Source organism: Ostrea edulis, chromosome 7 (assembly GCF_947568905.1).
Source record: "Ostrea edulis chromosome 7, xbOstEdul1.1, whole genome shotgun sequence".
Classification (NCBI taxonomy): Eukaryota; Metazoa; Mollusca; class Bivalvia; order Ostreida; family Ostreidae; genus Ostrea; species Ostrea edulis.
The window spans coordinates 57978940-57993939 of NC_079170.1; the positions used below are offsets into that span (position 1 = coordinate 57978940).

General features: G+C 36.4%; 1 protein-coding gene across 3 annotated transcripts in view; it reads right to left on the reverse strand.

The window, feature by feature from the left end:
• Nucleotides 1-15000, reverse strand: part of LOC125653311 (methyl-CpG-binding domain protein 4-like) — a 36105-nt gene that overhangs the window by 15286 nt on the left and 5819 nt on the right. For all 3 annotated transcript variants that reach the window (XM_056144800.1, XM_048882726.2, XM_048882727.2), the window contains exons 2-4: nt 14309-14833; nt 12756-12881; nt 2250-3514 (exon numbers count right to left, since the gene is read on the reverse strand). In XM_056144800.1, coding sequence (XP_056000775.1) covers nt 2250-3514; nt 12756-12881; nt 14309-14833 — 1916 coding nt within the window. The remainder of the gene's footprint in view (nt 1-2249; nt 3515-12755; nt 12882-14308; nt 14834-15000) is intronic.

Here is a 15000-nt window from a genome sequence, read left to right on the forward strand (position 1 = left end):
ATCATGGCCCCCAGGGATAGGATGGGGCCCCAAGGGGGATCAAAGTTTTGCACACAAATATATAGGGAAAAACTTTAAAAATCTTCTTCTCAAGAACCACTAAGCCAGAAAAGCTGAGATTTACATGAAAGCTTCCTGATATAATGCAGATTCAAGTTTGTTCAAATCATGGGCCCCGGGGGTTGGATGGGGCCACAATAGGGGATCAAAGTTTTACATACAAATATATAGGAAAAATCTTCTTCTCAAGAACCACTGAGACAGGAAAGATGATTTTTACATGAAAACTTTCTGACATAGTGCAGATTCAAGTTTGTTCAAATCATGGCCCCCCCCAGGGGGGGGGGGGGTAGGATGGGGCCACAAGTGGGGGGGGGGGGTCAAAGTTTTACATACAAATATAGGGAAAAGCTTTAAAAATCTTCTTCTCAAGAACCATTGGGCCAAAGAAGTTGACATTTACATGAAAGCTTTCTGACATAGTGTAGATTCAAGTTTGCAAAGGGTAGTTTGGGCCATAATAGGGACCATTAGGTTTTACATGCAAATATATATGGAAAGTCTTCAGATATGGGCCAAGGTGACTCAGGTGAGTGATGTGGCCCATGGGCCTCTTGTTTATAATACTAATAAAGTTCTATAATTCTAAAATCCCCTGGGTGGTTCATTACATAGATGTAAACTCCATGAGGTTGACAGCTTCTATCTCAACATTTTTTACATGTATCTAAAATGTTGGTATTGATAGCAAATCAGGTTTCCAAACACATAAAGATTCACCTGAAATTAATACTAAGAAAACCTTCATGGGACACACCATTCTAAAACTAGCCTGTGGTAAAAAAAAAAAATCAATATATGCACCCAGGGGTGCATGAGCCGAGTTGCATGGGATACATTGTAAAGTCAGGAATGATGTGGCATATTTATAATTGTGAAGAACTAATTGATGGATATAATGTAATAAATTCTTGTGAATACATTTTTAAAAGGAGTTTGGAGTTAAACTTTTCCAGTTACTGTCCAGAAACCATATTTGTCTGAAGTTTTCAATCTATTCACGGTCACTGTGACCTTGACCTTTGACCTTTTTCTCCAAAATCAATAGGGGCCTTGCTTTGCTGGTATCCAACAATGTATCCAAGTTTCATTTGATTCAAATTAAAAAATTTCGAGTTATCCTCCTGAAACCAAATTTTTTTGGAATTTTAAATCTATTTTCGGTCACTGTGGCCTTGACCTTTGACCTATTGTCTCCAAAATCAATAGGGGTCTTCCTTACCTGGTACATAACAATATCTTTAAGTACCATTTGATTCGGATTTAAACTTTCTGAGTTATCATCCGGAAACCAAATTTTTCTGAAATTTTCATTTTATTTTCGATCACTGTGACCTTGACCTTTGACCATTTTTCTCCAAAATTAATAGGGGTCTTCCTTACCTGGTACCCAACAATATATCAAAATTTCATTTGATTAAGATTGTAAACTTTTCGAGTTATCATCCGGAAACCAATTGTTGACGCCCGCCCGCTCACCCGCATCACCAAACCAATAGCTGAGAACTTCATTGCAACTCGGCTAAATATTATTTTAGACCCTTAAAGTAGGTCAAACTCCAAGATGAAGGTCACAAGGTCAAACATTTTAGTACCAAATGAAAAGTATTGTCACAAGAAATACACATGTGAAATATTATATGAAAGCCCTATCACTAAGCATTCACAAGTTATGACCAAGGTTTATCACCATCAAAGTTGTACAAAACTTTAAGTAGGTCAAATTCTAAGGTGAAGGTCACATGGTTAAGCATTTTAATACCAAAAGAAAGGTCTTGTCACAAAAAATACACATGTAATATATGAAAGCCCTATCATCATCCATTCAAAAGTTATGGCCAAGGTTATAGCATTTGCAGAAAAACAGACAAATACACAGACTAAAAACTATATCTATACCCCTGAATCTCTGATTATGTCCAGCATAAATAGGTCGCATACGTCTCTTATTTTCCTCAGGCCACAGTGTCACCTATTTTTGGTTCACGACACACCTTCCTCTCAAAGATGCATCAAATGACCAAGTATAATAGTCCTCAGGGCCTCATAGTATGAAAGAGATGTCAGATTCAGACACAGAAAAGCAAACAAGACAGACAGATCTATGAAAAATTTACAAATGGGAAAAGTGCTGAAAAGCCAGTGTTTCTGCTGCCCTGCATGATTGCACTATATCTAATGTACTTTACCTATGTCAAGACTGTTATCATCAGCTTCCACCAATTCAGGATTTTGTACTGGAACATCTGGAGACTCGAGAGATGAGGAGCACTCTTGTGAACCTCCTCGTTGATGTACAGAAGGATTTTCATCCTTATCTTTTTGAGAGCTGTAATCATTTACACTCTCAAGACTTCCACACAAACTATCACCATCAGACTCTTTTTCAGTTGCTATTTTAGTCATATTTTCCTCATCACATGAATCTACATTGTTTATAGGTTTGTCAACACTTTTCACAGCTGTCTGATTCACAGAGAAGGATCCATATTCAGATTTTCTTGACGAGATTTTTCTTTCTGTTGAGACACGTTTGTTTTTTCCAGAAAGTTTTGCATAATCGATATTTCCAGAGCTTCTCCTTTTCAGTCTAGTAAGACTCTTGGCATCATTTGAGACAGCTGAATTGTTGTGACCAGAGTCCCATTTTACAAATTGATTATCATTCTGTGCACCATTCACATTATCTTCCCCATCAACACTCGATTTCATATCATTACTAGCAACAATGTGACCATCCTTGTCAAACATATCAAAAATATTAGCACCATGAGTCTTTGTACCAGAAGAATCCTCTTCCACTGCTTCACGAAACCTCGGGTTCTTTTTAGGAGTAACATAGCAGTCTTCTCTTCTCTCAGTCAACATATCACTTTTGTCTTTTTGAACAATGTTCAATTGACATTTCACATTTGAAACATCCTGTCTGTTTTTTTCAGATTTACTTTTAACTTTTGCCTTCACAGACTTCAATGTTTTGGATTCTTTCTTGTTAGATTTATGCTGACTATCTCCTGATGTGAAGGCCATTTTGATGACAAGTCTCTGTGTAATGGTTTTGCCTTTTTTAGGCGAGTCATTTTTCTCCTTAGACACTACAATTTCCTTGTTCACAGTTCCTCTTCTCAAAGATTTTTTTCTGCTCTCCTTCAAAGTTAGAGATTTTTTTCTGCTCTCCTTCAAAGTTAGAGACTTTTTTCTGCTCTCCTTCAGAGTTAGAGACTTTTTTCCTCTACTTTCCTTGAAAGCTGCTGCCACCCTTGGTAAACTGCCTTTTCTCTTCTTGGCCTCACCCTTGTGTGCTTCAGTCCTTTTTCTTTTACTAGGCTGACCCACTGATTGATGTTTACCCCTTACTGTAAAATCAAAGTCATCAGGATTCAGGTCTGTGATCCCTTCCTCCTCTAAATATCTGGCAAGGTCTGTCTTTGATCTCAATTTTTTCCCACTAGGACTGAAAACAAAAGGATACCAGTATTTGATATCATGAAAAAACATTCTTGACAATCACTTTGGTTGTTGTAAAAATTACAAAAACACCAGTTTGTTTACAGACCTTAAAATTCAGGAGTATTTGTTGTCAGTCACTTACAGATATACATGTAGTGGAAATGTAAAGATATTAATAGGGTGGATTGACCAGGGCTGAGTTTTACTAAACTTCTTATCTTGCGCAAGAAATTCTGACCTAAGAATTTTGTACGTTTTAATTTAAGATACGATGCTTCTGTTTTACTAATGTGTTCTTAAGTTTCCATCGTAAACTTAACTTACAAAATATTCGCAACTTACGATGTGACGCTGCGCAAGTGCATTTGTCACTTTCACTTTCAGTATTTCATAGTAGATGTAAATTCAATATGGATGTTCAGCAGTTGATGAGGTCCTCATTGGAGATTTATCAATTTTAAAGCAAATAAAGTTCAAAATGAATAATTACTCAAATGTAAGAATATATTTGTACAAAAATATATTTGTTTTTTTATGATTGCATACGAAACATCAATCATATTCATATTCTTTTTAAAATACATTTCAAACTATTGTAAAAAGTATATGAAAACGAAAATACATTTTAAACTATTGCAACCGCCACTTTGGCCTAGAGGTAGAGCGCTCGCCCCGCATGTGGAAGGTCGGGGTTCGAATACTGTGGCGACAGACCTAAGTCTTTAAAACAGATAGCGACAGTTCCATCGCCAAACTCTTGGCATCAGGTGTGAATGTCAAGGTTCCTTGGAGATGACCTTATTTTTTAAACGGATGTCCCGTGTCACAGTAGGGTGGCACACTAAAGAACCCTGACTGCTCAATGGCCGTAAGCCCTTCACCGGTCTTGGTGATGTCTCCATATGAGGGAAAAATTCTCTCGAGAGATGTTAAACAAGATACAATCAATCAACGAACTATTGTAAATGACTACATACACTGTACAATACACTGGAATTATCCTCTTAATATATATACTTCACATAACAAAAAAAAACAAAAAAAAAACAGGGGATGCTTACTCCTCCTAAGCACCTGATCCCACCTCTGGTGTGTCCAGGGGTCCGTGTTTGCCCAACTATCTATTTTGTATTGCTTGTAGGCGTTATGAGATTGATCACTGTTCATTATCTTCACCTTTTATGTACATGTACGAAGAGAAAAACCTGCAAATTTTCCGTCTCACCATTTTTCAGCGATATTGAATTTTTCGGTGCATTTACCAACACATGCCATGTAAAGGGTGTAGAAGATGTACACCAGAAAATGTACATTTTTGCTCTTGGTTACGGAATGATGTACACTATGTGGTCAGTATAGACAAATCAAACATGTCTTAGTATTTTAAAAGTGGAAGTACACAATGCATTGGAAATAGACAAATATGTGTTCTACCAACTCGGGGGTGGGGGTGGATATTGTGTACCCCTATCTCTATATGTAGACCGATATAACTATTCATTTTCTTAATTTCAAGCTCGGGGGACGGTCGTTCTGACCCTCGCCTACACATTATTGTTGAATCGGTATATAGAAAAAAATAGTCAAAATCTCTGTTTAATAGCTGTGATAATCCTGAAATTTTATAAATGTAAAATAATCCAAGTGTAGCGTTGGAGTATTTTTCAAAGAACAAATTAGAACAACACCATATTGTACAAAATACGAATATCTAATACAATGAATAAATTATTACAGCATTTGCGTATAATAAAATATAAATAATTTGCTATATGTAGAACTACCATGTTAGGATCCCTCCCCTCATTTTTAATAAGGATACACTGAGACTCATTCAAAAGCCTCAGTAGAATTTGATATACAGAGTTTGTTAGCATGTACAGTAGCATGGTTCATTTTTGGTGTGCAAGCACACAAATTGGGCCCGGGAGAGGGTCACGGCCCAGGAGAGGGTCACATAAATTAATATATATATATGTTATTTTATATGTGAAATTTACGCAAAATTGACATCGTCACGTTAAAAAAAGTCAAATAGTAACACACACACACAGAGAGAGAGAGAGAGAGAGAGAGAGAGATTGCTCCTTTGATTTTATGTTGCACAGAACAGTTTCTTCCATATTAGATCCGCCACTTCATCATTTGCATTATGATGTCAAAACATAGAATATGACGTCACATGTCATTATTTATTGTGTGGAGATTGAACTCGATTTGAAACCCGTGTCAAAATATGGCTGTGGTATCCTAAAAAGTATTCTTGGAGGTGAAAATTTGGGAAATTTCCACGGTGAACTGATTATGTGTTTTTGGAAACTTATAGCCTAGCGTTCAATGAGTTCTATATTTGTCACAGTGTGAGAACTTCGCTTCTGTCGCTAAAATTTCAACGAGGACGCAGAGGTTTGTTTTCATTTTGTCTCAAAATGCTCTGGAACATCGACCAGCATGAGGGCAGCCATTTTTATTTAGTTAACAAATAACTTACAAAAAAAATATTAAGATATTCCATAGGCTGTCGTGGAGTTACGATGATTTTTTAACGTAACTTAAGTTATGAAGTTTGATAAGGGCTATTCCAGCAAAAAAAATATGGGGGGGAGGGAAGGCACTTTATTTTTAAGACAGCCACCCATACAATTAAATTTTCCTCTGCTACCACCACCCATACAATTATATTCTCCCCTGCCACCACCACCCATACAATTCAATACTTTTTATTTAACGTAACAAATGGATAAACCATAAGATATTTTAGAACTTAATTCTAGTTTATATTTTTAAAAAGGCATAAAAATATAAACAATAAAATGTCTTTCTTTGTTGTTTCATCGGGAGATGAAGGTAGCAATCATTGCAGAAAAAATTTACATATTTTGGTTTCCAATGCAATTTTGGTAGGGAGAAAAAAGGATGATCTCAGCATATAAAATGAAAGAAAAAATGCAATTAATTTTGTATACTCTGGAAACATGCGAGTTGTAGAAACCTAGCTCTGTTTGCTTATTATAAACAAACAGTTTCACTAGACTAATGATGTGGGATATTGTCATATCATTTCTGGACTAGATGTGCATGTCCTTTTTACTCATGTCATGATCTGGGTGCTTGTTAATTGTTGAAATAACAAGAAGTTGTTGATATACAACTAAATAAAATATGAATATATTATACCACTTTAAATTTAAATTCACATATATTGTTACTCTCTTTATTGCTTTTAAAAGACATGTGTCTTATTACATCAGTTACAATATGTATTATACATAAAATGGCATTGTATAGCGGTGTACAAATTCAAGCAAGCAACGGAGAAGAAATTTCAACGAGTTTGGTTTTCTCGCAACTTCAGTGCAAGACATAGATATTTCCCTAAATTACAAAGTGTATGCATATATATTGTGAATTTTTTCCTGTGACTTTTCCCCTACAATCTCTCGTACAGGAAACTCGCGAATATTCCATTAAAAATGTCAGTCCCAAGCATAATATTTACCTGATTTATATCGCAATCAGGCAAATTTTCCACTCTGTTAAACGTAATGGTGTACCAGGTAGGAGATTTCATATACGAATTACCCCGCACATATCAGAGTCTGTCGAAATTCACACCTTTGGAAACAACGGTCGTGATTCCCTGATCCTTGACTTTGTTAAATAAACAACTAGGGTTTTGGTAATTAACCTCACACGACGCTGCATGTTAATTACACGTTAACCAATTGATAGCTTGGGTATAATATATTGATTCAGAGTGCCGATTAAACAAGATCACCGCCAAACTATTACCTGTGCATTTTAAAACGAAAGTGTTAGGGGCAATAATTCCCAGAATAGTCATGCTCGACTGAAATCGAAAGTAGGAATCGCGTTGTAATCGAAAAAATGTACAGTCGTTTCATAGAGGTGAAATTACACGAAAAGGTTGTAAAACTCATGGTCGTTGGTTGCGTTAGACAGGTGGTCATAGGAGCCAGATTAGCAAACAATGTTCAACAAAGTATATGACTAGATTTTGATTCAGTAACTTACTGGAGCGATAGTCAAGTTGTTTTACATTGGCTGTCATCGTCAAAATCTCTCAACAAATTTGTGGAGAACCGAAAAAGTGAAATCTTAAAGCTTACTGCGCCACATTTATGGAAATACGTACCAACGGATACGAACCCTGCTGATTTACAAACTCGTGGTTTGTCTGCGGAACAATTGAAAACGTCAGCGTTATGGTGGCATGGACCAAAATGGTTAAATAACAAGGATCAATGGCCAGTATGGGAACCTCAAAATCGCACAGTTTTGTTGGAAGTTGATACAGATGTTGATGAGATTTTCACCTCAGCAAGTGTCAACGCGACTGGAATTCATAGGATCGTCGACATTACCAGGTTCAATACGTTACATATACTACTACGCGTTTCTGCCTATGTGTTGCGTTTTATCTCAAATTGTAAAACGAAACGAAGATACAATTTGAGGATGAGAAAAACTGGTATCTCAAAGGCGGAGGAATTGTCGTCTGAGGAAATCGATTCAGCTTTGAAACATTGGATTCTCGGAGTTCAGACTCACGAATTTCATTCCGAAATAAACAGTTTGTCATCTACAAAGGGGAAAATATACAAATCTTCCATAATAAACCAATTGCGTTTATTTCAGGACGATTCTAAAATTCTACGTTGTGGAGGACGTATCGGAAATTCACCATTAAATGATGAAATAAAGTTTCCAATTCTGCTTCCCAAAAAACATAAATTCACCGATTTAGTTGTCTTGGATACCCATATCAAGGGATTACACTCGGGATCATCACAGACGATTACTCAAATTCGACAGAAATATTGGATTCCACAGATCCGACAATGCGTGAATTACTTGTTGAGAAAATGTGTTCTTTGTCAAAAAATAATTGGGAAACCATATTCGAAACCTGACCCACCTCATCTACCACGAGATAGAGTAACAGACTCTGTGCCATTTCATATTACAGGTGTAGACTTTGCAGGACCCTTATATGTAAAGGACAATGGTACTCAACGGAAAATGTACATTTGTCTCTTTACATGTGCGTGGACTAGAGCTATTCATTTAGAACTAGTTCCAAATCTATCAACGGATTCATTTATTCTGGCATTTAGACGTTTTGTGAGCAGTAAAAATTTCCCTCAAACAATGTACTCGGACAACGCCGCAACATTCGTATCTGCACATGCAAAAATAGTGCAAACTCTAAACTGCAACATCAATTGGAAATTTATTCCAAAGGGAGCACCCTGGTATGGCGGCTGGTGGGAAAGACTAATCGGAATGACAAAGACTACACTGAAAAAGGTCCTGGGGAAAGCTCAAATACACGAAGAAAACCTCCGTACTATTTTAAGCGAAATAGAAACCGTTATTAACGACAGACCGTTAACCTACGTTTCATCTGAAATTCAAGATTTACAGCCGTTAACGCCATCTCATCTCTTATATGGACGAATGAAAACTACACCATCAGTGTCAGTCTCCCAGGAAAATACAAAAATCACGCATACCGAAGCAAATAAACAATTGGAGAGAAAAGAATTGGTTCTACAAAATTTTCTAAAACGATGGAGAATGGAATAACTAACGGGATTACGCGAGTTTCATAAATTTTCGGAAAACAACGATACCAAAATTAAGGTTGGTGACATAGTTCAAGTCTACAATAATATGCCTCGCACAAAATGCAAGTTAGCTATGATAGATGAACTCATTACAGGAAACGATGGATTAGTACGTGCAGCAAAAATCCACACTGCTTCAAACAAAATCACAACGCGACCAGTTACCAAACTTTATCCTCTAGAACTTCTTTAGATATACCTCACCTTGTGATGAACTTTGTGTACTACGGAGACGTACTATACCTTGGTATAGAACTTTATTCGAATTTAATTTATGAACTGCTATAATATATAGACGTTTTCCGAAAGATAAAAAGCTGCTACAAACTGTTACAAACTTTTGGCCGAGAGAGTGTCGTTAATTACTTGTAGAACATTGACAATATACTTGTTATATATATGTATTGTGTAAAATTTATACTATGCACTTTCTGTGGCCGGAGAATGTCGCGAAATGTATTGCTGTGTGGGTGTATGTGACGTCATAATGACTTTGATGTGCTATGACGTTGTTGTAAAGTAAACGGTTAGTTCAGATAAACAAGTAACGATGAAATGACAAGACGTGTTGTTTTCACTAGCTTAGATAATACGAAACAAGGTACAATAGGTTGGTTAACGCCTTGGAGGGGAAAGTTTTATGGTAACATTGAGTTATTTGCCCATTTATCAATCTGTTTTCCGTACTTAATCAAGTTAATGTAGGATGGCTCTGCTTTTCTTCTTCTTTTGTAATAAAAGAAATGTAACGTGATGTTTTCATTTTTATCATAATTCACAGGCACCCATGTTTTTTTTTTAACCTGGAAGACAACCACCCATACAAATATATTTTCCCAAATCACCCCCACCCATCCAAAAAAATATCGGCTGCCGTCCCTCTTCCCTATATGTTTTTTGCTGGAATAGCCCTAAGACGGATTTTTATTGTAAGTTAAGGTTACGATGAAATCTTGAACTTATGAAGTTTAGTAAAACTCAGCCCTGAGCTTTATTTTTGATATTAAAGATAAAAACAGAACTTCTTACTGAAAACAATATAACTTTGTATAAAAGTCAATGGGCATAGAATGTAATGCAAATTCCTTTAATGAAAGTTGATAAGCGTATTTTTGAAATACTTTCGGTTTTGACCACATCCAACCCACACCCAGGATGACAGTTTTGACCACATCCAACCCATCTCCACCCCCAGAGTGACAGTTTTCACCACATCCAACCCATCCCCAGAGTGACAGTTTTCCATCAATCTGATTAAAATCAGACCTTTGATCCGCTCTGTTATTGTTATGTCGCTACCAATAACGGAGCGGATCAAAGATTTGATTTTAATCAGATTGGGTTTCCATGAATATGTCACAATACTGTCTTTCTTATAGGACTATGTATGACAACAGACTTTCTAAATCCCTGTAAATCAGCTTTAATGGGAGACTATATATTCTATTATTATTTCTTAATCAAAAGGTAATGTCCAATACAGTTTCACATAAGTTGTATCTGATGCTTACAGTCATTCTAAGAACAGAGCATCTAATCAAATCTAGTTAAAATTAGGGCTGTGCGGTGCACCGAAAATTTCGGTGCACCGCGATTCATACCATTCGATTCGATGCACCGATTACAAATTCCGGATTTCGGTTCGGTTCGGTTTAGATTTTACTTACACCAAAACAACAAATATGGCGTCCGAGTGATGTTGAAAACATGTGGATTTTTATGCAACAGAGATTTAAATCACTACTGTGTTGAGAGATAGTATTTTCACCACTCATATACCAACAGAATATGGTCCGTAAGATCATTGCAGTTTATCTTTACATGACATATAACATTTCTGTCAGTGGTGGAATGAAATCAACACCGTAGGTAATGAAACAGATTTGACAGTTAATATGAGAGAAGTAAATCAATAAAGGAGAGATTTTCAAAGACTCTCAATTCATAGAATTATTGAATTTTTGCATATCAATGAAAGCAATATCATATACATTTTAGATTCACTATAGATTTGTTTAATAATCCAAAACTTATGTAGCATATTGATATAACAAATTTTGATAGACTGTCAGTGTTTTCTTTTTTCTATCAAAGTTATAAAATGTCATTATGAATAGATATGATCTTTACAAATGACGACATATAGTTATATAACTTGAATAAAATCAAATCAAATATGCTACTCATTAAAATTGTTAATTTTTGTGGTGTCATTAGATAAATTGGACCTAATATGAACCGAATCGAAAATAACCGAACCGTGCTGTTCTGAATCGAAACCGAACCGAATCGAGCTAACCCTGAATCGTCCCAGCCCTAGTTAAAATGTTACTTTTTGTGAATATAATCCCTTCAGAAAACAGAGCACAGCTTTAGACAGATAATTTTTTTCTATCATACAGTTACTGCAAAGATAAATCTATGGTGTGAATGCACTACTCTCGTGTAAGTCTGTACACATACTTGTAAAAAAAAAAAAAAAAAAAAAAAAAAAAGTGGCCTTTTGTGTCAAAAACAGCAGAAAAATATTATGTTTGTGATGTAATAATTCTGCATCTTTGTCAATTTGATCAAATTAAGAATAACAACTGAAATACACTTGCTTTTGAAACAAATGTGAATGTTGATTTTGCAAGGGTTGAAATTAACTTTTTTTGGGGGGTAAAAAATCCACAGGCTAAAATGAAAACCTACAAGCTAAAATGAAAATAACGAAGCAGTGCTCTTTTTTCGTGTTTTTTTTTTAATCAATGATTTTCCCCCATCACTACTGAGCCTAGTGGGTCAACAGGCACCGTTTGGACATGACACTAAGTTACGTAAGTCATATGGTGCAATGTTTTGGTCTGTTGATTAACGCACTTCTAATCCACAACCTGATTTTTCAAAGCGAATCCCAGACTCATGGTTTTATAAGCAGCACGATCACAAGCCCCATGAACTTTTTTGAGAATCGTCTTCGTGGTGAGCAATGCACTCGTGTCATCACTACAACCCGACCTCAATTTGACAATAAATTAATTTAGATAGGACATTCTCATGATTCTGATAAAAATAACTACCGGAAGACTTGGTAAAACATAGACTCCATTTTTTTTTTTAGATAAATGAATAACAAAAACCTCATACTTGGAATTCAATTTAATCACCCCTATTGGTGAACAGGACTCATGGCACATGTCTATATTTTTCATCATAATGCGATGCGCGATGTCTGACCTCTAAAGCATTTGTTTGACTCCGAGTTTCTTAAAAAAATCATAAAAGAAAAATCCGGTTAGAAACTGTTGTTGAAATCGGTCATTCAAGTTTAAGAAAAGTGAATAGCGCATCACCGTACAAAATGGATACAATACGACCATGGTTTGTAAATCACCACTCGCTAAGATTTTCGAGCGTCCGCTATTTTTACTCGCTATTTTTCAAATGTACTCGCATTTTGCGAGTATTTCTCGCTAATTTCAAGCCCTGTTTTGGTGGGAAAATTGATTCTTATCACTTTGAAATAGTCCTTTTATCATATATCCAAGTTTTAGTGAAATCTCTATTGAGGAACGGAATAAGGTTCACTATGTTTACAGTTATAAATTTTACCTGTAAATATACACATCATATTTCCCTGCAGATTTCCCACTCAGCCTTTGAATCACTTTCCTTGTCCATCCTGTTGGAAGCTGTTTGTCAAACAACATTGGAGACACATCATATGTATGGTCCATTCTGCAAATGTATCAATTTTCAAATAATTTTGTTAACTTGTGAAGAATTAACAAACTGTACAAATAACTAAATTGTTAAGATCTCCTTAATTGGCTCTGCTTCCAGTGAAAGGGGTTATTAAGAAATATGTTCTTATATGATATTAACCTTCAATTTCAGTTAGTAATTTAAAATATGTTAAGGTGTAAATGGAGCAGATGCCAGTGAGTCAGAGTGAGGAAGATGTTCATGACTGACATGTTTTCAAACGTTTAAGAAAAGGGACCACAGAATTCACAATTTTTGGTGAAAATTTGCCATGCAATTTCTCAGAAGAAGTAAAATATATTTATAATTCAATGTCGCATCATAGATAATGACAGATGAACACAGATAACAGGTCACCTCAGTAACCTAATATAAGAGACCACTGCCTCAGATTAAAATGTCATTGGATGGAACAGGTCACATGGCTGCTGGATATACATGCAAAGAAAATGACATGAAATTGTATAAGGAGATCATTTTTTTCTTACAGAGAGACAAACAGATAGACGGACTACCTACAACTTACAAATGCATGAACTTTTCAGTATAAAAAACCAGTAGGGCTAATCCAGTCATAACAACAAGAGGTACTGTGAGCAATGCTCACTAAGAATACCCCCCGCTTACCCCAATCTCCCAAAGGGTGTTGGTAATAGGTATAAACTACCTCTTTTCTGAGTGTAAAAAACAAATGGCATGACAAACCGAACCATATTGCTACTTCGATGTCCAGTGCGCGTGACCTTTGACCTTTTGACCCCAAAATCGATAGGGAACACCTTCATCCCATGGGTAGTCCATATGTATGATATGGTGACTGTAGGTGGAAAGGATAACGCTTTAGAGCCCGGAAACCATATTGCTACTTTGATGTCCAGTGTGCTTGACCTTTGACCCTTAGACCCCAAAATCGATAGGGAACATCTTCATCCCATGGGTAGTCCATATATATGATATGGTGACGGTAGGTGGAAAGGATAACGCTTTAGAGCCCAGAAACCATATTGCTACTTCGATGTCCAGTGCGCTTGACCTTTGACCTTTTGACCCCAAAATCGATAAGGAACATCTTCATCCCATGGGTAGTCCATATATAATATGATATGGTGACGGTACGTGGAAAGGATAATGCTTTAGAGCCCGGAAACCATTGCGTCTACAGACGGACGGACGGACAGACAGACAACCGATTCCAGTATACCCCCCCCCCCCCCCCACAACTTGTTGCGGGGGGTATAAATATAACCAGAAAGACAAAATGATGGAAAAGGACAACACTACATGCCCTAACCACTTTATGGCAGAGAGGGAGGGGGATATGAAAAGTTGATGTCAGAGTGATGTATACACAGAATGAAGAATGATGGACAAACAAGCAGATGTACAAATGAACATTGTACCTGATTGGTTTGGGTATGGACTTGATTTCTATCACTTCACTTGTTGTGGAGTCTCTGTCTCCAGCCAAGTTCTTACTGTCAGAAGCCATGCTTCTCTTGATGACATCTACATCCTCTTGTAAGCTGTCACTCAAAGATAACCTGCATGTGTCATACTGTTTTTTACAACTATACTGTACATTATCACTGGCCAGATCCAATGACTGACTCAAGCTTGGGTCCACAATTGAATTAGATTGGTCTGGATCTTCCTCGGGATACATCAATTTATCATGTTCAGACTCCTCTGCTAAAACACTGTTGTCAGAGGTATAACTAATGTTATTCTTCACATTCTGTACCACTTCATTGTTCTCCTCAGTAGCACTTTCCTCTTCAAATTCATCAATAATTTCTCTGTCATCCTCATCCTCTGTCATGCCATACTCATCTCCTGTATCATCATACTCCTCGCCATCCTCTAGCAAGTCTTCCTTTCCTTCTTTAATACTGGTGTGTGCACAGGTAACATAGGTTGAAAATGCCCTGAAAATTTACAATGATAACTACAAACAGTTCTGCATCATTCCAAATTGAGCTGAACATTTGAGGTAATGGTTTATCTAGAGTATACCATGTTCACAATACACTAACTTAAAGAGATATGACCAGTGCAAAACATTAAATTCAAAAACATGATGATGATAAGTTTA